General features: G+C 41.9%; 1 protein-coding gene across 1 annotated transcript in view; it reads left to right on the top strand.

Moving 5' to 3' along the window:
- Positions 1–5931: 5931 nt before the first annotated feature.
- LOC117452949 (piwi-like protein 2) overlaps positions 5932–24812 on the top strand; it is a 39871-nt gene continuing 20990 nt past the window's right edge. The window contains 9 exon segments of the mRNA XM_034091774.2: positions 5932–6089; positions 6092–6116; positions 9154–9238; positions 12927–13019; positions 13800–13940; positions 15707–15820; positions 17138–17326; positions 21372–21473; positions 21595–21711. Coding sequence (XP_033947665.1) covers positions 5936–6089; positions 6092–6116; positions 9154–9238; positions 12927–13019; positions 13800–13940; positions 15707–15820; positions 17138–17326; positions 21372–21473; positions 21595–21711 — 1020 coding nt within the window. The 5' untranslated portion in view covers positions 5932–5935.

Genomic DNA, 24812 nt, shown 5'->3' on the forward strand with positions numbered 1-24812 from the left:
TTTCATTTTTTTTTTAAAGCACTTTGAATTGCCTTGCGTTGAAAAGTGCTATATAAATAAACTTGCCTTTAGCTTAGCGGTTGTGACGTGAAGTCATGTGACCGTGCTGTAGTCCCTTTATAGCCCGACATTAGCCACCTTTAGCTTAGCGGTGGTGACGTGAAGTCATGTGACCGTGCTGTAGTTCCTTTACAGCCCGACATTAGCCACCTTTAGCTTAGCGGTGGTGACGTGAAGTCATGTGAACGTGCTGTAGTTCTTTTATAGCCTGACATTAGCCTCCTTTAACTTAGCGGTGGTGACGTGAAGTCATGTGACCGTGCTGTAGTTCCTTTACAGCCCGACATTAGCCACCTTTAGCTTAGCGGATGAGACGTGAAGTCTTGTGACCGTGCTGTAGTTCCTTTACAGCCCGACATTAGCCACCTTTAGCTTAGTGGTGGTGACGTGAAGTCATGTGACCGTGCTGTAGTTCCTTTATAGCCCGACATTAGCCATCTTTAGCTTAGCGGTTGTGACGTGAAGTCATGTGACCGTGCTGTAGTTCCTTTATAGCCCGACATTAGCCATCTTTAGCTTAGCGGTTGTGACGTGAAGTCATGTGACCGTGCTGTAGTTCCTTTATAGCCCAACATTAGCCTCCTTTAGCTTAGCGGTGGTGACGTGAAGTCATGTGACCGTGCTGTAGTTCCTTTACAGCCCGACATTAGCCACCTTTAGCTTAGCGGATGAGACGTGAAGTCATGTGACCGTGCTGTAGTTCCTTTACAGCCCGACATTAGCCTCCTTTAGCTTAGCGGTGGTGAAGTCATGTGACGTGCTGTAGTTCCTTTACAGCCCGACATTAGCCGCCTTTAGCTTAGCGGTGGTGACGTAAAGTCATGTGACCGTGCTGTAGTTCCTTTATAGCCCAACATTAGCTTTTTACTTCAGAAATCATAAAGTGCAGCTGTCATCAGCAGGTCATTGGTCACCCTGACTAAGGCAGTTTTCTGTACTGTGGCCCTGGCGGAAACCAGACTGGAATTTTTCAAATAGTTTATTCAGTGTTAGATGTTCCTGGATCTGAATGGCAACTACTTTCTCCAGTACCTTGGATAGGAATGGCAGGTTGGAGATGGGTCTGTAATTGGCTAGGACTTCAGGGTCTAAAGTGGGTTTTTTGAGGAGTGGTTTGATGACAGCAGCTTTTAATGGTGGTGGAACATGACCAGACTGGATGGACTGGTTTATCACTGAAGTGATCAGCGGACTTATGGCATCAATGTTCGATTTAACCAAAGCTGTGGGAAAGGGGTCCAGGGCACAGGTGGAGGGTTTCATCTTTTTGATGATGGCCTCAACTTCATGCTGCGAGATTTAGTGAAGCAGCAAAGAGGCTGGGTCGGTCCAGGCTGGGGGTTGACGGTCAGGACTAACAGAGCAGCGGAGTTTTGTGAGGAGAGAGCGGATGGTCTCTACCTTTTTCCTGAAAAATGTGATGAAATTATCACACTGCTCCTCTGTGGTGTCTTTGTGTAGCGGAGTCTGAGGTTTGAGGAGATGGTTTATGGTGGAAAAAAGTAGCTTGGAGTTGCCAGGGCTATTGTTGATGATGGCGGAGTAGAATTTTGACCGTGTGTCTCTGAGAACTTTGCGTAGGCATTTTGGTGGTCCCGGTATGCCTGTCTGTGAACAGAGAGGCCTGAAGCCTTGAAGCGCCGCTCAAGGACACGCCCCGCTGTCTTCATTTTCCTCAGCTCGCAGGTGTACCAGGGGGCTGACCGTGAGAAAGTGACTGTTCTAGTTTTGACAGGGGCGTGGAGATCCAGGAGACTGCTCAGAGATGTATTGTAAAAATCCACAGATTCATTTACTGATGTAGGAGTTATTGTGGAGAGATGCTGGAGATCCGAGGTCATGTGTGTTCATCGGCAGGTCGGTGGTGTTCTGCTTTGCTATAACTCAATACAATTAACACTGTTGACATAAAAGGTAATTGCAATTTATTTAACCAGGAAGACTCGTTATCTTTTATCTACAATTAGTATTTTTATATTGTGTTAACAGACACAACCCAAACATAGGATATATTAAATGCAAAGTTTAAATGGCTTAATCTGAATAAAAGTATGTATTTATGCTGGGGGGAAATAAGTTTTGTGACAGTCGCTCCAATCTATAATTGGTAACCTAGCAACCAACCAACCAAGCTTCAGCTAGCGGCAGTCAGACACTCGGGCATCTTCGAATCTTCTTACACATAAATATGGAAGTGTACGTTTTTGGTTGGAAAACATTGAATTTAGTGCTTGGTTGAAACCGGTGGAGGGGATCGTGTTTGAAGCCCGCTGCAACCTTTGCAAAAAAAAACGGTTAAACTCGGAGGGGGTAAAGGCTTTACAATCTCACGGTCAGTCAGGGAAACGCAAGACCCAAATAAAAACCGCCTTCCATCTCTTCTGTTTTCGCCAACGCTTCGGGAGCATCGATTGTGTCCAATGTAAGATCCCGCAACAACATGTGCTGTTATGTTCAGCCATCGTTCTTATGTCGAACGTGAATACATTTACTTTGTAAGCAATTGTGGGACGTATTTCTTCTTTCATAGCAATTTTCCTTCATACTTTCTTGCCGTGAAATTGGTCTTAAATTCTATTGAAAGTGGTCTTAAAAAGTCTTACATTTCAGTTGGTGAAACCGGCAGGAACCCTGTATTCACGTGTGCAATGCCTTGTCTTTTATGCTTCTGCATCGCAACATTTCCCATTGGGCTCAATAAAGTACTTCTTATATTATCTTAAAAGCCCTTTAATGGAATAAGCCAAACGTTGTCCCTGCATAATGCTACTATCAATTAGGATGGTCCAACGAAACAAGTCACTCTGCTTCAGGAAATGCACAATCTTTCTGTCTTATTCATAAAACCCCTTTTAATATGGAATAAGACAAACTTTGTCCCCTTATGAATAACGCTACCATGACGTTTCCATTAGGATGGTCCACTGACAGGAAATCACTCAGCGCCTTCTCTTTGTATTTCAAGGGTAATGAAAATCGTCGGGCTGAAGCTTGTCGGTCGAAATCATTACGATCCAGAGAGCGCCGTCGTCCTTGGAAAACACCGGTAAGTACGGAGACGTATTTGAACATTGGAGCATATACTCCATTTCAAAGCAGGTCCATTCACTATCGTGTGTGTGTGTGTGTGTGTGTGTGTGTGTGTGTCTCCCTGTGTGTGTAGGCTGCAAGTGTGGCCAGGTTATTCAACCGCTATCAAGCGCACAGACGGAGGCATGTACCTGAACGTGGACGTGTCGCACAAAGTCCTGAGGAATGACTCGGTCTGAATGTCATGTGAGTTTTTGCAGCTTAAAATCAACAGAATCAGACATATTTTAAATGCACGGCTTTACAGCAGCTGCAGTGCGGATTAAACGCAAAAGGGTACCCTTGCATATCAAATAAAAGGCAAGTAAAAGTACAAATAAGTACACCAGGTTAAGATGAAGTACGTTTGTTGTTACCCGGTTCGGAAATAAACACAATGCGTAAGTGTGAGTTATAGTATTTATGATAATAAAGCAAACGAGTAAAGAAATAGCTCCCGATATGAAGTCGGGGACATCAGCAGGGAAGAGAAAAATGTAGTGTGGGTTAGTGCGTATGTGTTGGGATCGGTGGGTCACAGGTTCAAACCCCACTGCAGTCAGCATGTCGTTGTGTCCCTGAGACACTTCACCCCAAATTGCACAGTACTGAGTATGTAAGTCGCTAACAAGTGACATGTAATGAAACAAATGGAAAGCATTCAGACAGTGGCAAGTTTACAGATGCATTCATGTTCTTATGTCAAACTTATGACACTTTATTTATACGATTAACATTTAATAAACTATGAATGTGTCACTCAACTGAGCTAACTGACGATATGAACCATCTTTAGCTAAATTAAAAATGAAGCTGCCGTTAGCACAGAACTGCACAAACAGATATCGATTAGCAAGCTGGGATTCCACAGGTTCCAGACGTATAAGTATCATCACTGAGCGATCAGAACGACGGGGGAAGCGAACACAGACATCGTAGCTTCACGGAGGAAACACGGAGATATTCTTCCCTTCGCTGTTTGATCAAAAGTTAATCCAATGTGTCCGTGTCACTTTGAAATGATTCCTGATAATCCATCTTCATGTTTATTATATTTAATAATGCATTTTATTTATGGGCGCCTTTCAAAGCTCTCCAGGACGAAGATCACACAGTAATACAAGACTTAAAAACAACAATCAGTTTAGAAACGTTATTAAGACATTGAATACGCCAGTTTGAAAAGGTGTGTTTTCAGGCTGGGTTTGAAGGTTGGGAGTGAGTCCATATTGCGGATGTCTTGTGGGAGAGAGTTCCAGAGACGGGGGCAGAGTGGCTGAAGGCTCGTGACCCCATGGTGGTCAGGCGGGCAGAAGGTACTAGGGATGCCAGCGATTATTCGTTACAGTCTCCATAATCGAATATTATTTTTTAAAATCGATTTTATTTATATATATTTTTTATTATTTATATGTTTTTTTTTTATTATTTATATGGTTTTTTGTTTTTTTTTGGCTTAGTTTCAACTAAAATATATATAAATATATATATGCTAGTAATAGTATTAATAATTGTAAATGGCCATTGGTCACACCACCAGTTTGTTTTACTGTAAACTTGGAGGAAGCCTGTGAGCAGAGCACGCTACACACCGACCACTTTCAAATCTATGCTCCAATGTTGGAGAACCGGAGTGATACGATTGGTGGAAGGAGTTCTGGTGATGATACGGGCGGCGGATTTTGGACCAGTTGGAGCTGACGCAGGGATTTGTGAGGAGGATACGAGTTTGAGCCTAGGTTTCAGAGCGTCACACTCATTCCTCAATGGTAACGTGTGTGTGGAACTTCCCCTTCGATTCTATTGGCTCTGACGGTTAAAAAGAGATGTCAATCACCAAAATCGACCAATGGGTTCCAGAGAAACGATAAATGACCACAAAGGTGGGTTTTTTTTTCTAAATCTCTCCAAAAAGGTCAAAGGCCACTTGTTTTGCATCAATCTTGATACAAGGCGCTTATCATGTGTTGTTTGGATTCCTAAAGCTTTTAGTACAGTCCCATCATTCAAGGGTGGTTTTCACTATAAGTAATGTTTTCTTTTTGGACGGACGCTATAATTTAAAAATGTTTACTGTGTTCAATCTTACTTTTAAAATGAAAACAAATCCATATTGATTCTGACTCTTCATCCAACTCACAGGTTTATCATTGCTTTGAGAGAAAAGAGGTTATTAATTTCCCCTTTTTAAAAGTGAAGTTATCGTTTGTTCGGGGCTTAAAGGGCTGGCCTAAAATCTTCATTTAATTTCAAACCTTTATTGACCCAGGTGTATCCTGCTCAAGTAGTTCCACATGAAACAACAACAACAAAAGGGACATTTTACAGCATCATTACAGGGATTACAATTTACAATAACTCTTATCTTGAAGCCATTTCCATTTGTTGGTGATATGCTACACTTGCCTTGTCATTTTATAAAATAAATATGAGGACATCTTTTATCATGTTTACTTTTGTATGTCCTCGAGACATGTTCATACAAATTTAAACATTGGATGTGCCATGACCATATAGCTATATAAATGTCATATTCTGTGGTATCGTCATACATATTTGAACACCAGGTTTTAAGAGAAGACGTTGTTAGTGCATCTGTCCTCCGAGACTAAACCGTCAATTCTCCCGACCACTATAACCCCTTCCTGTGGGAATGAAAGGTGAGCTGGAGGGCAGTGATGATTTCATCGATATATTATTTATAAAAGAACATCCCTGTCCTGGGTTTGCCCTTTTCCTGGAAAGGCCAAAAGACACGATGTAGCTTTTCTATTTAAAGTAAAAACGGATGTCTTCCAGGAACGTAATGTACCAAGAGTGCACGGAGTACTTCCAGGACGAATGCACCAAAGAGCTCATCGGAAACATCGTCATCACGCGATACAACAACCGCACGTACCGTATCGACAGCATCGAGTGGGACAAGTCGCCCAAAGACACGTTCACTTTGATGGACGGCACCCAACCACCTTTGTGGAATACTACAGGTGAGTTTTCGCTCTGAACACTGAGCGGGAACCCAACCACGATACATTAAAGGTCACCTATTGTTCAAAATCCACTTCTCCATGTCTCTTCTACGTCAACATGTGTCCCCTCTTCTTCATGTCTCTTCTACGTCAACATGTGTCCCCTCTTCTTCATGTCTCTTCCACATCAACATGTGTCCCCTCTTCTCATGTCTCTTCCACATCAACATGTGTCCCCTCTTCTTCATGTCTCTTCTACATCAACATGTGTCCCCTCTTCTTCATGTGTCCCCTCTTCTTCATGTCTCTTCTACATCAACATGTGTCCCCTCTTCTTCATGTCTCTTCTACATCAACATGTGTCCCCTCTTCTTCATGTCTCTCCTACATCAACATGTGTCCCCTCTTCTCCATGTCTCTTCCACATCAACATGTGTCCCTTCTTCTTCATGTGTCCCCTCTTCTTCATGTCTCTCCTACATCAACATGTGTCCCCTCTTCTTCATGTGTCCCCTCTTCTTCATGTCTCTCCTACATCAACATGTGTCCCCTCTTCTTCATGTCTCTTCCACATCAACATGTGTCCCCTCTTCTTCATGTCTCTTCTACATCAACATGTGTCCCCTCTTCTTCATCTCTTCTTCACATCAACATGTGTCCCCTCTTCTTCATGTCTCTTCTACATCAACATGTGTCCCCTCTTCTTCATGTCTCTTCCACATCAACATGTTCCCCTCTTCCCTCTCTTCATGTCTCTCTACATCAACATGTGTCCCCTCTTCCTCATGTCTCTTCTACATCAACATGTGTCCCCTCTTCTTCATGTCTCTTCCACATCAACATGTGTCCCCTCTTCTTCATGTCTCTTCTACATCAACATGTGTCCCCTCTTCTTCATGTCTCTTCTACATCAACATGTGTCCCCTCTTTCTTCATGTCTCTTCTACATCAACATGTGTCCTCCCTCTTCTTTCTGTCTCTTCTACATCAACACGTGTCCCCTCTTCTCCATGTATCTTCTACATCAACATGTGTCCCCTCTTCTTCATGTCTCTTCTACGTCAACATGTGTCCCTCTTCTTCATGTCTCTTCTACGTCAACATGTGTCCCCTCTTCTCATGTCTCTTCTACATCAACATGTGTCCCCTCTTCTTCATGTCTTTCTACATCAACATGTGTCCCCTCTTCTTCATGTCTCTTCTACAAACATGTGTCCCCCTTCTCCATGTCTCTTCTTCATCATCAACATGTGTCCCCTCTTCTTCATGTCTCTTCTACATCAACATGTGTCCCCTCTTCTTCATGTCTCTTCTACATCAACATGTGTCCCCTCTTCTTCATGTCTCTTCTACATCAACACGTGTCCCCTCTACATCAACACGTGTCCCCTCTTCTTCATGTCTCTTCTACATCAACATGTGTCCCCTCTTCTTCATGTCTCTTCATCAACATGTGTCCCCTCTTCTTCATGTCTCTTCTACATCAACATGTGTCCCCTCTTCTTCATGTCTCTTCCACATCAACATGTGTCCCCTCTTCTTCATGTCTCTTCTACATCAACATGTGTCCCCTCTTCTCATGTCTCTTCTACATCAACATGTGTCCCCTCTTCTCATGTCTCTTCCACATCAACATGTGTCCCCTCTTCTTCATGTCTCTTCTACATCAACATGTGTCCCCTCTTCTTCATGTCTCTTCTACATCAACATGTGTCCCCTCTTCTTCATGTCTCTTCCATCAACATGTGTCCCCTCTTCTTCATGTCTCTTCTACATCAAACATGTGTCCCCTCTTCTTCATGTCTCTTCTACATCAACATGTGTCCCCTCTTCTCATGTCTCTTCTACATCAACATGTGTCCCCTCTTCTTCTTCTCTCTTCTACATCAACACGTGTCCCCTCTTCTTCTCATGTATCTTCTACATCAAACATGTCCCCTCTTCTTCATGTCTCTTCTACGTCAACATGTGTCCCCTCTTCTTCATGTCTCTTCTACGTCAACATGTCCCCTCTTCTTCATGTCTCTTCTACGTCAACATGTGTCCCCTCTTCTTCATGTCTCTTCTACGTCAACATGTGTCCCCTCTTCTTCATGTCTCTTCTACATCAACATGTGTCCCTCTTCTCATGTCTCTTCTTCATCAACATGTGTCCCCTCTTCTTCATGTCTCTTCTACATCAACATGTGTCCCTCTTCTTCATGTCTCTTCTACATCAACACGTGTCCCCTCTTCTTCATGTCTCTTCTACATCAACATGTGTCCCCTCTTCTTCATGTCTCTTCTACATCAACATGTGTCCCCTCTTCTTCATGTCTCTTCTACATCAACGTGTGTCCCCTCTTCTTCATGTCTCTTCTACATCAACGTGTGTCCCCTCTTCTTCATGTCTCTTCTACATCAACGTGTGTCCTCTCTTCTTCATGTCTCTTCTCTCAACAGTGTCCCTCTTCTTCATGTCTCTTCTACATCAACGTGTGTCCCCTCTTCTTCATGTCTCTTCTACATCAACGTGTGTCCCCTCTTCTTCATGTCTCTTCTACATCAACATGTGTCCCCTCTGTGTAAAGAGACTCTGAAAGTTTCAGGAACAAAGATTCTCTCTCTTTTTGATCCATTTCTATAAAAACCTGTCTGAAAACGAGCTGATCAGATTTTGGCCACTTTATGATGTCATAACGATGTGTTGTCTTGTGTAGCCAATCAGCAACCAAGGTAACCCCCCCCCCCCCCCTTATCACCTGAATCTCCTCTAGAGCACCATTGAGTTCTTTGTAACCAAATGTCTCTCAGAGGGGCGTGGGGAGGGCTCCTTATTTCATCTAAAGTAACAGACAGAGAATCAGCACTTTGGAAACGGGCTGAACAGAGGGGATTATGGTAATGCTGCAATGATCTTGGTGTTTCAGCCAATCAGAGACAGGCTCTGTATATATCTGGACCTGTGATATATTGATAAAAACAGTATAATAGGGGACCTTTAATTAAGAGCAGCGATGAAGCCTCAACTGGTACTTACACGTGTATTTATTGCAATTTCTCGTGCTTTTTACAGCAAGAACTACGGGATTACAATTAAAGAGATGGACCAACCGCTGCTCATGCATCGCCCGAAGGAGAGGGCCAAGCCAGGAGGAAAGGTAGAATCTCACTTTCGCCTCACTTTACTTCTAACCAAATATTTCTCCTTTTTCTGACCTGTCTCTGTAAACCCGAGAGATGGTTTCTTCTTGAAAATCCCAGTAGATCAGCACTTCCTGAAAAACCACGTCACGGTCAAAGTAACTTTAGTAGGGCTGAACGATTAATCGATTTTAAATCTTCTTCTTGTGTGTCAGTCATCCACACCAATCAGAAGTGCTGTGCTCCACATGCACCAGCCATTGTTAACCAATCAGAAGTGGCCCCTGATAGAAGGTGATAGACAGATTGATCCAAGTGCTTCTGAAAGTGCCTGCCCTTTCCAAATGGCTTCCTATGGAGCTTTCCTAGATGGTTTCTGAGTCCGGTTAGTGATGCTCCGTCACATGTTTCTATTACAGGGTGAGTCTGAAACTGAAGCTTGACTTTAAAGCAACCCAACGGAAGTTTCATGTAAGTTTAGTTCTTTCACTCGTAGCTCGGGGTGCTAGAGACGGGAGTACGTTGATGCGACCTTCCTAGCCGGAGTTATGGCCACATTTGACAATAAACTTACGTTGGGACGCTTAAAAACAAATATCGCAATTAGATTTTTTTCCCAAAATCGTGCAGCCCTAAACTTAAGTCACGTTTCGTCCCCGTTCTGATGCTCTTCACCAGGGCGTCTTCACCATGCATTGAGTTGCTGCCATGTGATTGGCTGATTAGATATGTGCGTTAACGAGCAGGTGAACAGGTGTACCTAATAAAGTGGCCATTGAGGGGATAGTTGCATGTCTGTGTGTGATATGTTAAGATTAGATGGACTTGTATTGATCCCCATCGGAAGGTCCGGTGCTCCAGCAGCAATGGAATAAGAGAAATACAGGACGGAATGAACACGAGGAAAATACAAGTATTAGTAAACATGTCGGATTCAATTCAAGGCTTTGTTGTCATGTGCACAGGGCTCCTCCAACAATGCAACATGTGTATAGCACATCAAACTAATAAAACCAATCAAATAGTTCAAGAAATAACAGAATAGAAATAAAACAGTGCAAGAGAACAATATGACCTTCATCAAAGTGTGAATATGTGCATGTATAGCCGGTTGTTTTACATGGGTTACAATCGTTAAGCTTTGATTATGTCTGAGGTGCTTTGTGATTTAAACATCAGTAAATGCTTTAGGACTTTGCTAAACAGTGAGTCCTCTGTACAGGAGATCACTCGGCTGACAGCAACTCTTGCATCAGAATGCCATCTTGTGGCGACAACGGTTCATAGCAATGACTAGAAAGACACAACATATTTAGGTTCATTAGGATCGTCATATCCAGCTGTTTAGATTGTATCCGATGGGAGAAGCACTCTGTGTTTGCTTGAACAACCTACTTTATCTTTACTTGTTATATACATGAATACTATAGGTTCTGATGATTCTAAGTTGTACCAAAATCTTAATATGTACCAGTGAAATATTCAAATCGGAGGAAACACAATATTTATAAAGGCTCTATGTGTGTTAATATTTAATTTTGAATGAAGTTTTGTGAAGCTGGTCAGATATCCTGGCCTACAAACCATATTGTGCAGACTTAACACTAGGGTTGGGAACCGAAACTCAGATAAGAAAATGCCGGGTACCCGTACAAAATACACCTTTTCGGTTCTGCTTAACGGTTCCTAAACGCGGTAGACCCTGTATTCCAGCGGGTCCGTCTGCGCCGCGGTGACCCGTAGAATACAGGGCGGACCTGGAGAATCACAGAACGGCCGGCTCGGTTTGCTGACGGCCGGCACCGCCCTTATTTTTTTTTAACCGGCATCGTGTAAGTTGCGCTGTCAGGCGACCGAGGACCACAGTTGCCCCGCAGCGAGGCTCCCCCCGTTGACGGTTCACGAGCTCAGTCGCTTCATAACACCAACGATGGGTCGCGCTAACGCTCTGAAGTGAGGAGTCACTACACTAAGAAAGACGAGGCGCAGTGTAATGCCTGTTAATAGCTGGCCACAGGCACAGCTCAGTTAAAATAAAGCACAGCTATTGTGCAATACGTATTGTATTGCATGTATATTTTTTATTTGTAACAATTTCAGTTAAAGCTTAAAAGAATAAAGATATTTTTGTTATCTAAACGTTTGACCTTTTTCTTTTAATATTTTGGAATCGAAACGGGGAATCGATAAGAACTGGAATCGATACATTTCAAACGATACCCATCCCCACTTAACACATATTGTTTGGTATTTCCTCTTAAGGCGAGACACGGCAGGCAAAGACATCGTTTTTCATGCACTGGTCAATTTTGTGCTATTTTGATTCCACAACATGTTTTCTTTCAGTCTTTTGGAATGAAAACGTACAAAATACACATTTAGGTGTTTACTTTACTTTGTCTGTTCGTGTCTGTAGATTTCTCCTAAATTCATCAAAAGTTAGCGTTCTCTGAGATCCAGAGAACAGGAGGGTTTAGGTAGCGCCACACGGCAATCTTTCAAGGTCGTTTCCTCAAAATGAGTTGTTTCATGAGACATAGGATATTTCCACTTCAGTAGCACTTACACCAAACCTTCCAGTTATATTCCTATCAATATTCTGAAGGTTTTTAAAGAAGGGTTTGATCATATATAATTCATAGCCTGAATTATATAACATTTTATGCCTAGAAACATGGCGAAAATTGATATGTTAGGGCTGTTGACAGTATTTTCTGATTTATGGAGTGATACAAAGAGATATCCGAAATCCCTTCTGTGAGGGAAACTTCTGAAGCATTTGGAAACAGGACTCAGAGAGACACGAGGAGAGCTGGAGCTTTGATGGCAGTGTATTTGGAGTTACGGCCGGAGAAGAAGAAGACAGCTGGTGTGTCACGAGTTGACAGCGGTTGCCAAACCAATTCTGAAGAACTCTTTCTGCAGCTCGAGGTTTTAACTAGTTCGCAGTGTAATAATCAACATTCTTTATCAGCGAGACTACACAATGATGGACCCTGAATCTATAGAGCTCTCGTCCATAGAGAAGAATGTTCGCGAGGGAACCTTCGTCCCAGATAAAAGAAAGGCCTCTCGATGTCCCTGAATAATAAACTATCTCATGTCAGCTTGTGCTCGGTGATAAGCTGACATCAACAATGCGCCCAAGCTGCCCCTCCTTAAGAGAGATAGCAGCGATACCCAAGGCCGTAGACCTGTGCCGTGGGAAAGGAGACGGTGAGAGGAGAAAACGATGAACTGTGTCGAGCAAATGATTCTCTAACACCTTCTGTAAACACTTTAGATTCGAATATGACTACAAAATGAACAAGAATTTTGAACCTGGCTTTATTCAATGTTCAGATTTGTGTTCCTGAAATGTGTTAAAATATGCGCATATTAATGAGATAATGGCTCATTTGCATATTTAAACATGCTATTTCAGAAAACCTGTAATACAAAAAACAATTGTCTTAATGTAAGAAATTAACTGGAGAAATGTCTTGCTGATATCTTTAAGTTAAAAAAAGTACCCTATTCACCTGGAGTGTCTCGCCTTAATATATTTTGTATATAACAAACTCCTCCAATATCGCAATAACAGTCAAAAGACATGCAATTAGCTCATAATTTCTTAATGGTAAAGAAGGAAATGTAATAACAAATACGTCGGCGGACAGGTAACTCGCTGTGTAGATAACTTTAGTATTAAAATGTTTATTGCAGCAAATCATCACTGGAGAGATTCTGCTCGTGCCGGAGCTTTCCTTCATGACGGGAATCCCAGACAAAATGAGGAAGGACTTCAGAGCCATGAAGGTACATGTGTACTGTCTTTTATAATATATTATGTTAGACAGGATGTATAGCTTCGTTATGATTATTAGATATTAGTTCAAATACTTTATTTATCTTAGGGGAAGCTAGGTTTGTGACTTCATTTTGGAATAGTGTTTAATAAATACATATAAATGTGGATGTTACAATGCAAACAGTGGTGGATAAGTATTAATAGATATCAGGGGTTTCTTCTGTGATACTGTGGCGCTGATCTTGGATAAGATGTATACCAATTCCCACGAGAACATGACGCCCGTAAACAAGATGGCACCACGGACGTAAACAACAACATGACGTCAAAGCTGTCTGTTGCTCTGTTTCGACACCATTCTCCTATTTTAGGAATAATTGAACGGTTTGTGACGAACAGAAATAATGTTTTCTAGCATCGCTTTAAAGGTTTAGACAAAACTCTGGATATGTTGATATTCAAAACCAGATGATTTGCTATACAGTATTAGTCCTTGTATACAAATAATATGTCGTATTAGGAGATACAGGTCTGAAAATAAACTTAACACAAAAGGTAAGGCAATTGGTAGATTATTTCTTTGTTTGCATCGTATACCGTTGGAGAGCCTGTTTTCTTACCTTTCCAATGGCGCCACATTCGTGAGGAACGAGCCTTTGTGGGATGAGCAGCAGATCTGAGCATGTGGGGTGCGCCCATGAAGCAATCATCTACCAGAACACACATTGCCTTCCTTTTTGCGTTAAGTTCATAAATGTATGTATAATGATATGTTTCCTGTTCGTTAGGACCTGACCATGCACATCAATGTGAGCGGAGAGCAGCACACGCAAGCCATCAAACAGCTTCTGAAGAACATCAGCACCAACCCTGACAGTCAGAAGGAGCTGAGCCGCTGGGGCCTGGACCTCGACTCCGATATCATCTTGGTCGGTTTATATACATGTTGGAAAAATCTCACTCGTCCCCGGCTTGAGCTTCAGCCTCAGGATCTATGTGTGTCTGATCCTCTCCAGAAAGGAAGCAGTCATCACATACAGAGCATCAGCTAGTTCCTGAGCAGTGTCCTTCACATGCTGACATCCAAGAGAGGGACACAGTCACAAGATGGAGGAATTATGACTTTTCCTCAAAATTATTACTTTTCCTCAAAATTATTACTTTTTCCTCAAAATCTCATAATTACTTTTTTCTCAAAATTATTACTTTTTCCTCAAAATCATTACTTTTTCTCAAAATTCTGACTTTTTCTCAAAATCTCAAAATTCTGACTTTCTGAATACTTAAAAATGTTAATAATACCTCGTCACCGGCTTGAGCTTCAACCTCAGGATCCATGTATCTGTGATCCTCTCCAGAAAGGAAGCAGTCATCACATGCAGAGCATCAAGTAGTTCCTGAGCAGAGTCCTTCACACGCTGATATCCAAGAGAGGGACACAGTCACAAGATGGAGGAATTATGACTTTTCCTCAAAATTATTACTTTTCCTCAAAATCTCATAATTATTACTTTTTTCTCAAAATTATTACTTTTTCCTCAAAATCTCAAAATCATTACTTTTTTCTCAAAATCATTACTTTTTTCACAAAATCATTACTTTTTCTCAAAATTCTGACTTTTTCTCAAAATTGTGACTTTCTGAATACTTAAAAATGTTAATAATCTCTCGTCACCGGCTTGAGCTTCAACCTCAGGATCCATGTATCTGCACCAGCACTGGGTCTGTATTAAAAAAACGCTTACATTTTATTGATATTTGATTTAGAAAAGGTCACACATTTAACATCTGTATTTCATAAAGTACAATATACTTAGTCATATGTTAGGAAAGTCTCACTGGTCCCCGGCTTGATCTTCAACCTCAGGATCCATGTGTCTGATCCTCTCCAGAATGGAAGGAGTCATCACATACAGAGCATTAGCTAGTTCCTGAGCAGTGTCCTTCACATGCTGATATCCAAGAGAGGGACACAGTCACAAGATGGAGAAGTAGAAAGCAGTATTCAATGTTTACTTCAGATTAGCTCCACGTCAGAAATGAGCATGCTTGTCATATGTCTATCTCCATAGAGGCTGAATCATCATGTCAATCACATAGCTATCATCTGCCTCAAACAGTCCTGATGCACTTCCAGGTCATCAGACATCCTGTCATGTTCACAGCTACAGTTGGGATACCTTTGTTATCATGTTGCTCTGATATTGGAAGAGGACATCCAGTGTTTTCCCAACAATACAAAGGGGCTTTATTGGCATGACCACATTTTAAACATAGTATTGCCAAAGCATTCCACACAGGGCGTCATAACAGAACAAAACATAAATATCAACAATACATAACACAAAACATACTGTAGCAAATACATATTAGTATATAAGTGTTATATCAACATTTCATACTTCAAAGAATATTTTATCAGTACCAGTAAAAAGTTTGGACACACCTTCTCATTCAAAGGTTTGTATTTGTTTTAATTATGTTATACATTGTAGGTTGATGCTGAACACATCACAACTATGAAAGCGTACATGTGGAATGATGTAGTAAACATTTTATCCCGTGTCATGTTAAATTCAAACACAAGAAAAAGACACTGAATGCATGTGTTGCTTTTTACGCTTCAGGTGATCCTTGGCCACTTTATTTGTTGTATATATTGACATTAACTTCGACGTGTGTTCTCTCTCGTCAGACTAAAGCCAGAGTTCTTCCCATGGAGACCATCTGTCTGCAGTCCAACTCTTTCACCTGCGGCTCCGATGTCTCCTGGTCCAGAGAGATCTGCCGGGATCGTTCAATCAGCTCAGTGAGTGCTGTCTCCTCTTCATTTGTGATTTGGAGAATTTAGCGTCTAAAAACTGGGAGAAACGGATTCAAGTGGACGCCATTGAAATCAAAGTACTCGTTTAAAAGGTCTTAATTCCCTCATATTAATTGAAGTTTCTCTCTAAAGCACACTTTGCAAGATTACATATGAACACAGGATAACGTAACAACATCTCGTCCAGGGCGGTTATTATAAATTGCAATATGGACGAGTATAGAGTATCCGAATCGCAGTTAGCGCGATATTGGGGTAAATCCAAAATACGTGTAAATATCTGAATGAAGTACCGTAATTTTCGGACTATAAGCCGCGCCTTTTTTCCCATTTTTCGACCCTGCGGCTTATATAACGGTGCGGCTAATCTATGGATTTGTACAGCTAACGGCCACTAGGGGACCTCCTAAATCTATGGATTTTACAGGTTACAGTCCACCTTTAACTCTATGGGCTCTATGGCCGTTCCACGTCCGCCACCTTTAAGCGGCGGGTCGGAAAAGAGTGAGACAGGTCGCGCGCCAAAGTAAAAGTGGAACCGAGAGACAGAACGAGAGCAAGACAGACGGACATTACGAGAGCGAGACAGTTTGTGCACAGGAAGTTTTCATGCACAAACCCTTCGCTCAGTGGGAGGCGTGGATGACTAGCGGCGATAAATCATTCACCAAAACTGGTCGCATGCGAAAAGCAACTTTCGCTCAAGTTTGCGAGTGGATCCTGACGGCGTGGAGGAGTGTCAAAACATCCACGATCACCAACGGGTTCCGAAAGGCTGGACTGCTTACATATGGTAATTAAACATTAAAACACCTGCTTATAGTCCAGTGCGGTTTATAGTCCGAAAATTACGGTATTGTGAAGCTGCCGGGAAGTCCAAGCCTACAAATCTTATTCTACTGACTTAAATAAATACTCCATGTTTGTTACAGATCGTCTACAGCAGGGGGGTCAAACTCAAATACACAGTGGGCCAAAATAAAAAAAATGGGTACTCGTCGAGGGCCGGACTGGTTCAATGATTATTGGCAGAACTTATTGAAATGAACTTATTGCACATATTAAACCTGGAACTAACAAAGCTTAAATTATTGCCTATAAAAACAACATTAAATAATCAGTTGCATTCATTTCTTATGGCTCTAACTGCAGCTTCATTCCTTATGATTACATTTTCCCACAGGCCGACAACAGCTTCAAAAAAACTATTTCCCTCAAGAGAAAACCAACATGCCCTGCTGTCGTGAGAGAGACGGGGCATGCTGTATTTCTGTGTTTCTTCACTGACTGTCTCTCTCTCAGGTCCCACTGAACATCTGGGCCATCTTCTACCCTCGCCGCTGTGCAGAGCAGGCGGAGGAGCTCGTCTCCGTCTTCAACAAAGTGTCCGGTCCCATCGGGATGAGGCTGGCGCGACCGATCCACGTGGAGCTGAAGGACGACCGCGTCGAGACCTACGTCAAAAGCATCCACTCTCAGCTCACCAGCGAGGTATGAAAGAAACTTTGACAAATGCTATCTAGTGGCCAAAACTAAAAGGTCACCTATTGTGCAAAATCCACTTCTTCATGTCTCTTCTACATCAACATGTGTCCCCTCTTCTTCATATCTCTTCTACATCGACATGTGTCCCCTCTTCTTCATGTCTCTTCTACATCAACATGTGTCCCCTCTTCTTCATGTCTCTTTACATCAACTTGTGTCCCCTCTTCTTCATGTCTCTTCTACATCAACTTGTGTCCCCTCTTCTCCATGTCTCTTCTACATCAACACGTGTCCCCTCTTCTTCATGTCTCTTCTACATCAACACGTGTCCCCTCTTCTTCATGTCTCTTCTACATCAACACGTGTCCCCTCTTCTTCATGTCTCTTCTCAGGCATGAGAATCACTCACCTTTCGGCGAAATTCGCCGTTTTGAATCCAAAATAAGTCGTTTGTGTGATTCATGTAGATCTGCAATAAAAATATTTTTGGGGTATTGGCGAGCTGTTATGTGCCATCATGACCGCATGGTGTTCTTTTTGTATATATTATAATAATGCAGCGTGAGCTGAGTCTTCCTGCCTGTCGGCTCTGCTGCTCCGCGATGATGGTCTAGCTTCAGCAGCCACATTAGCTACGGGTGCGTTCGTTAATATTAACTGTGCGGTCCGGAGTCACTGTGGCACAGACTGGACCGCTGGTGAACAGCTGTTAGAACGGGCTGTTCAGGTGTTCAGAGCAGAGCTCCCTGTCGGAGCGCAGAGCGTGATGTGCACTTAGATGTCGCAATATTATCGTTGAGCTAGCTAGCTAGGTAGCATACATTGTCACTATCTGCTAACGTTAACTTTAGCCTTCGTTTTCTAATAGTTTTTTTTTCATAGGCAATAAACGGAGGTGGTATAAGTATAGATCTTGTACTAGAGTAAAAGTAGAAGTACTCAGATCTTGTACTTGATTAAAAGCAGAAATACTCAGATCTTGTACTTGAGTAAAAGTAGAAGTACCAGAGTGTAGGAATAGGAATACTCTGTTAGTAAAAGTACTGCATTCAAAATGTTCCTCAAGTAAAAGCAGAAAAGTATTCTCATCTAAATATAGTGAAAGTAGTCGTTGTGCAGATTGGTCCATTTCAGAATAATATATATGATATGTTTTATAATGATTGATCATGAAAGTGTTCTCAAAGCTGGTGAAGATGCAGCTAGTCTGAATGGCTTTGTAGACTGCAGGGTAGCTGGTGGATTTACTCCAGGTGGAACTAAAGTCTGATTCAACACTTGATTAGATTTCACATCATTCATCCAGATCTGTGAAGTAACTAAAGGTATTAATACATGTAGTGGAGTAAAAGTACACCATGTACCTCTGAACTGTAGAGGAGAAGAAGAACAAAGTAGCAAAACATTGAAATACTTAAATAAAGTACAAGTATCTCAAAATTGTACCCGCGTTTATGAATTTAGTTACTTTACAACCAGATGCCATAAAGATAGAAAGACTCAGCCTTGCACAGGAGGCATGACAATACATTTTCAAAATGCTCAACAGTGCTGCCAGAATTATAAACTGACACAATTAAAATAAATGCTTTTATATATTTCTATTAGATGTGACTCTTTGGCGTTTCTGTTATTATTAACTGCTGCTTTAGTTGTTCTGACTGCTAAAATCCTCTGTTATTCCTCATTTTAAAGCCGTTATCCCGTGGGGTCGGGGGGCTTGGGTCCTTGTCACCTTTTCCATACCTGATGAGTTTGCATCCCTGATAATACTGAGTAAGGAGGTCATAATATGTTTGACTCATGGCTGAAGTTAAGTTTCTCCAGCTCTGCCCAGGTTGGCAAAAAAATGCATCTCAAAATGCATCAGATTGATGCTTTAAAACAGGGGTGGGGAACCTCCGGCCTCCGGGCCGTATACGGCCCGCGAGACAATTTGGTACGGCCCTCGAGGTAATTTATAAACACACGCAAAAAATGAAACAAAATCTAGACCGCAAAAAAATTAAACAAGCGAGTGCCTGTTTTTCCTGGCCACGGTCAGGGTCCTTGAACACAACACGAGCCTAACGTGTCATCACGTGGTATTATGTCTCGACTGACAGGGGTGCAGTTCTGACGGAGAGCACCAGAACGCCACTCCAGCACTTCAGACATTGCAGTACCGATAAGTCCATACACATGCCGCAGTTTCTGCGTGTCTGTGTCTTTAGTTGAAAGCCCAGTGGCGATCTGCTCATCTGTCACACTGATCAGACAGTCAATAACTGTGTTGTTATCATTAGCATCTGGTTAGCTAGCTATGCTAACGAATATAAGAAGAATATTAAAAAAAGAGAGAATAAAGTAAACAGGTATAAAATACTATATGACAGTTATTAATAAAGAAGAATACAGTTTGAAAGGGGAGTGATTTGTCAAAAATCCATAAATTAAAAGAAAATCTGCTTACAGTTCTGTTTGGGTGTTGAGAGATGTGTCCATAGATCTCCTAATGTTGCTCTCAAAGTGCACCAGATTGATGCTTTTAACTTCAACATTTAAAAAAAAAAATCTTCCCAGGGGAGCATGCCCCCCGGACCCCCCTAGAGGAGTTAGGTCCCCCCCCCACTTAAATCATATTCACATGGATAGGAAACTAAATACATTTGCACACATCTTGTGTCCATATCTTTCTGTGTTGGTGGTCACGCCACACCGTGCACGTGCATACGCGAGTCATGGCGAGATATCTGGATTCAGAGGTTGCTTTTTCTTTGCACAGAATGAAATGAATGGGCTGTGATTTTAGTTTTTTTTAAGCAGAGGTCAATAACTTGTACGGCCCTCTGAGGATATTGTAAAAATTGAAATGGCCCTTGAGAGGAAAAAGGTTCCCCACCCCTGCTTTAAAATATGAAATGTTCTTCCGGGGGAGCATGCCCCCGGACCCCCCTAGAGGGATAATATCCTTCTCACCTTTTTCATCCCTGACCCGTTTTCATGCCTGTCTTCTACATCAACATGAGTCCCCTCTTCTACATCAACATGTGTCCCCTCTTCTACATCAACATGTGTCCCCTCTTCCTCTTGTCTCTTCTACATCAACATGTGTCCCCTCTTCTACATGTCTGTTCTACATCAACATGTGTCCCCTCTTCTTCATGTCTGTTCTACATCAACATGTGTCCCTCTTCTTCATGTCTCTTCTACATCAACATGTGTCCCCTCTTCCTCTTGTCTCTTCTACATCAACATGTGTCCCCTCTTCATGTCTCTTCTACATCAAAATGTGTCCCCTCTTCTTCATGTCTCTTCTACATCAACATGTGTCCCCTCTTCTTCATGTCTCTTCTACATCAACATGTGTCCCTCTTCTTCATGTCTCCTCTACATCAACATGTGTCCCCTCTTCTTCATGTCTCTTCTACATCAACATGTGTCCCCTCTTCTTCATGTCTCTTCTACATCAACATGTGTCCCCTCTTCCTCATGTCTCTTCTACATCAACATGTGTCTCCTCTGTGGAAAGACATTCTCTCTCTTTTTGTCCTGATCCATTTCTATAAAAACCTGTCTGAAAATGAGCAGATCAGATTTAGACCACTTTGTGATGTCATAACGATGTGTTGTCTTGTGTAGCCATTAGCCAATCAGCAACCAAGGTACCCCCCCCCCTTATCACCTGAATCTCCTCTAGAGCACCATTGAGTTCTTTGTAACCAAATCTCTCTCAGAGGGGCGTGGGGAGGGGCCTCCTCATTTTCATCTAAAGTAACAGACAGAGAATCAGCACTTTGGAAACAGGGGCTGAAACAGAGGGGATTATGGGTAATGCTGCCATGATCTGTTTGGTCTTTCCATATGCAATTGTTTGATTAATTGTGTCGCCAGAATAAGTATTTCAGACATTGAGGATGCTTGTTTCAAATGGGAGTACTGCCAGCATTTTGAAATAGAAATACCTGTCTTACCTTACCTCTGCATAAACGCATATAAATAAACTAATGCAAGAGAAATCCAGTTCATTGATTGGCTCTTGCCGCGATTGAATGTTCGTTCTTGTGTCCAGCCCAACATGCAGCTGGTGGTGTGCATCATGACGGGAAACAGAGACGATCTGTACAGCGCCATCAAGAAGCTCTGCTGTGTCAGAAGCCCCATCCCATCTCAGGTGTGTTCCCACGCTCCAAGTGGTTCTGCAAAGCTGGTCTACATTAGAAAAAGATAATGATTATTTTTCGTCTAAAATGTCGTTCTCTTTTACGTTCTTAAGTCTTTTTTTTTTATCGTAGGCCATCAATATCCGGACGATTTCCCAGCCGCAGAAGTTGAAGAGTGTGGCCCAAAAGATTCTCCTGCAGATGAACAGCAAGTTGGGAGGAGAGCTGTGGACGGTCAATGTCCCTCTGGTGAGTTTGTGTATTTATTAGAGATGTCCCGATCCGATCACGTGATCGGGGATCGGAGCCGATCACGTGATTTTCCAAAAATCGGGGATCGGGATTTTTTTTTTTTTTATCAAATTTTTTTTTTTATTTAATGTTACAAACAAAAATGACCATGTTCACGTCTTAAAGTCATCCTGAGGACTTAGTTTTGGTTTAAAATTACACAACATCATGTATGTGTTGCTTTCTTTGGGCTTGTTTAGACCTGGTTGCTTATTCCTCTGAAATCTGGCAACAGAGTGGGCGCAGTGTCTAATAGTAGCAGTAAGCTAACGAGAGGCTACGTTCAGCTGGTGACTCGGGAGTCGGGACAGAGCAAATGTCAGGAGTTTGGAAGTATTATAAAATTGAAAGCGAAGGCAGTGTAACGGCCAGATGCAATGTTTGCAAGGCAGAGGTTCCTTGTGGTGGAAAGAACAGAGCTACGTTCAACACGACCAATCTAATACGCTACCTGAGAAACAAACACCAACAACAACACGACGAGTACACAGCGCCCACTCGGGTAACGGCACTGAAACAACCGACACTTTCAGAGGCTTTTAAAAGGAAAGAGAAACTGCCCCAGAACAGGGAAAAGGCCAACACAATAACAGCCAAGATAGCTGAATTCATCGCGTTGGATGACCAGCCGTTATCTGTTAACTTTTTTTTCTCTTAATGCATTGCATAAAGATCGGATCGGGAAAAATCGGTATCGGCAGATTGTCAAAATCAAATGATCGGAATCGGATCGGGAGCAAAAAAAGGTGATCGGGACATCCCTAGTATTTATGCTTAAAATATCTATGAAGAGAATCAGGACACCTTATCCAGTTGGGCTCAATAGTTTGGGGAAAACATCGTGATTGTCCTGACCAATAATGTGGTGAAAAGTAACAAAGTAACTTTCCTCAAATACTGTACTTGGATAAAGTCTCAATCGCCACTATGTTTTGGAAGCCAATGTTGTGCTGTTTACTCCACTAAATACATAACGGCTTAACTTACTTACAGATTTAGATTATTAGCTAATACAAAATAACCATTTTTAAATAAACATTGGGATATCGTGATAGGTTAAGATATCCATCAGCTGTATATAGTAGGGATGTAACGATACCAAAAACTCACGGTACGATATTTATCGCGATAAAAAGTCCACTATTGAAAAATAAAGGGATTGCATTTTTTTTTTTTTTTATAGTAGTATTTTAAAGTGTCAACAATATAATAATCAGACCCTGCAATAGAATAAATCAAGCTTCACTTTAGCTTTTCAAGTAACTCAACTCTCACTCACTCGCTCAGCGTCATCAAGGTTATCTTTTAGGAATATGAGCACGTCCACATTTCCAGGTAGAAGCTGGGATGTTTGGGTGTTTACAAAATCCTCTGCTGTGGAAACAACTCTCTTGCTTGGTGCTGATGTTGCTGGGACGGAGAGATATGCTTTGGCCATGGGTAACAGCAGTGGGTCAAACGGTGCATCGTCTCTCCACCTCTTCAAAAACAATACGGTTGTTGCCAAGAAGGTGAGGCTTATTGACAGAGATATGAATATACTGTTGGTACTTGTCCATGTCTCTAGGTGTGTGCATGTAGCCCTGTAGATACGAGGTCCTTTTGTGTTATCTGTTGTTTTATGTTCATGGTGTAACCTACTTGCTGCCATGTTGGACAGGTCTCCCTTGAGAAAGAGATCGATTATCTCAATGGGACCAACTGGTTAAATAAAGGTTTAAAAAAAAATCGCGGTAATTTTTACCACGATATTCGATATATCGTTACATCCCTAGTATATAGTATTTAAATACATATTTTCCAGCTGTGATGAACACATGAATGCATCAGTAATTAGATATAGGAGTTTCACAAAGGCCTTTATTCAATACCCATACTTTTACTAAAGTAAGATTATAAATGCAGGACTTCTACTTGTAACGGAGTATTTTTAAAATGTTGTATTGCTACTTGTTTATCACACAGTGCTTTGTGTCAGAAAATTAACTACTAGGCAATCCATCAGAGCTTATGTTGCCATGCTAGGTGATGTTCAGGGTCATAATGTTCAAATAGTAGTTTATATAGGAATGCTTTTAGGGCTGCCATTGGTCATGTCGCGGAAACATTTAAACAGTTCAGGTCACATGCAGGTTTGATGACATCACATAACATTGCATTATTACCAGCTATTTTTAAGGGGTTGATTAATGTTACATTTGTACTAATTCTCTTATTTATATGTACATTTAATTGCTAAGCATGTAATGGCGCATTTCCACTACAGCGCGGTTTAAGCGTGCCGTGCCAAACCCGGCCCGTTTTTTGTTGCGTTTCCACTTGGCGTAGTTCCGGCTAACGGGTACTGATTCACAGTTTTTCTGGCCCTCCAAAAAATCGTGGTTCTTTCCGGGCCAACAACCGGGCTGAGTCGGGCTGAGTGTGCTAAACTAGTGTGAGAATCGCTGGCAAGGGGGCTACAACTACAACAAAATTAACATATTTGACCGTGATTTAATTGTAATACACGTTTCAAAATGATGCCGAAGTAACAACATACTGATACCGGTTAGTGAAAACCATGAATTAATGCTTTGACAAGTCTGCAGACAGACGGCAGGCGAAAAACCTTTTAAAATGCGTGTTTTCTGAATGGAGATCGGCTAAGCTAACGTTATATATGCTCCGACCGTCCACACTCACAACAACGGCCTACAGACATAAATAAACCAGCGACTGTATTCGCCACGACACAGACAGTCTGTGATTTGTACTTGTTTAACTTTGTCTAGTTTCTGAACAGATATGAGGAGCTGTGAGCTCTGAGGGCTAACAGCTAACGGCTGATGTTGGTTTTCTGTGGTTCGCATTGAAGATGACGTCACGGCTCCGCCTACACTGCGTTACCATAGTTACTGCCCCAGTTCCTAAACTGTAATGAAAACGCAGCATAAAGTGAGCCTGGCCTACAAAGGCCTAACTATACCGTACTAATCCGTGCAAGGCCCTGCAGTGGAAACGTGCCATAAGATACATTGCTTAGATAAGTTATAGCCTTAGACCAGGGGTGTCAAACGCAA

The sequence above is a fragment of the Pseudochaenichthys georgianus genome, chromosome 9 (assembly GCF_902827115.2).
Source record: "Pseudochaenichthys georgianus chromosome 9, fPseGeo1.2, whole genome shotgun sequence".
NCBI classification, from domain to species: domain Eukaryota; kingdom Metazoa; phylum Chordata; class Actinopteri; order Perciformes; family Channichthyidae; genus Pseudochaenichthys; species Pseudochaenichthys georgianus.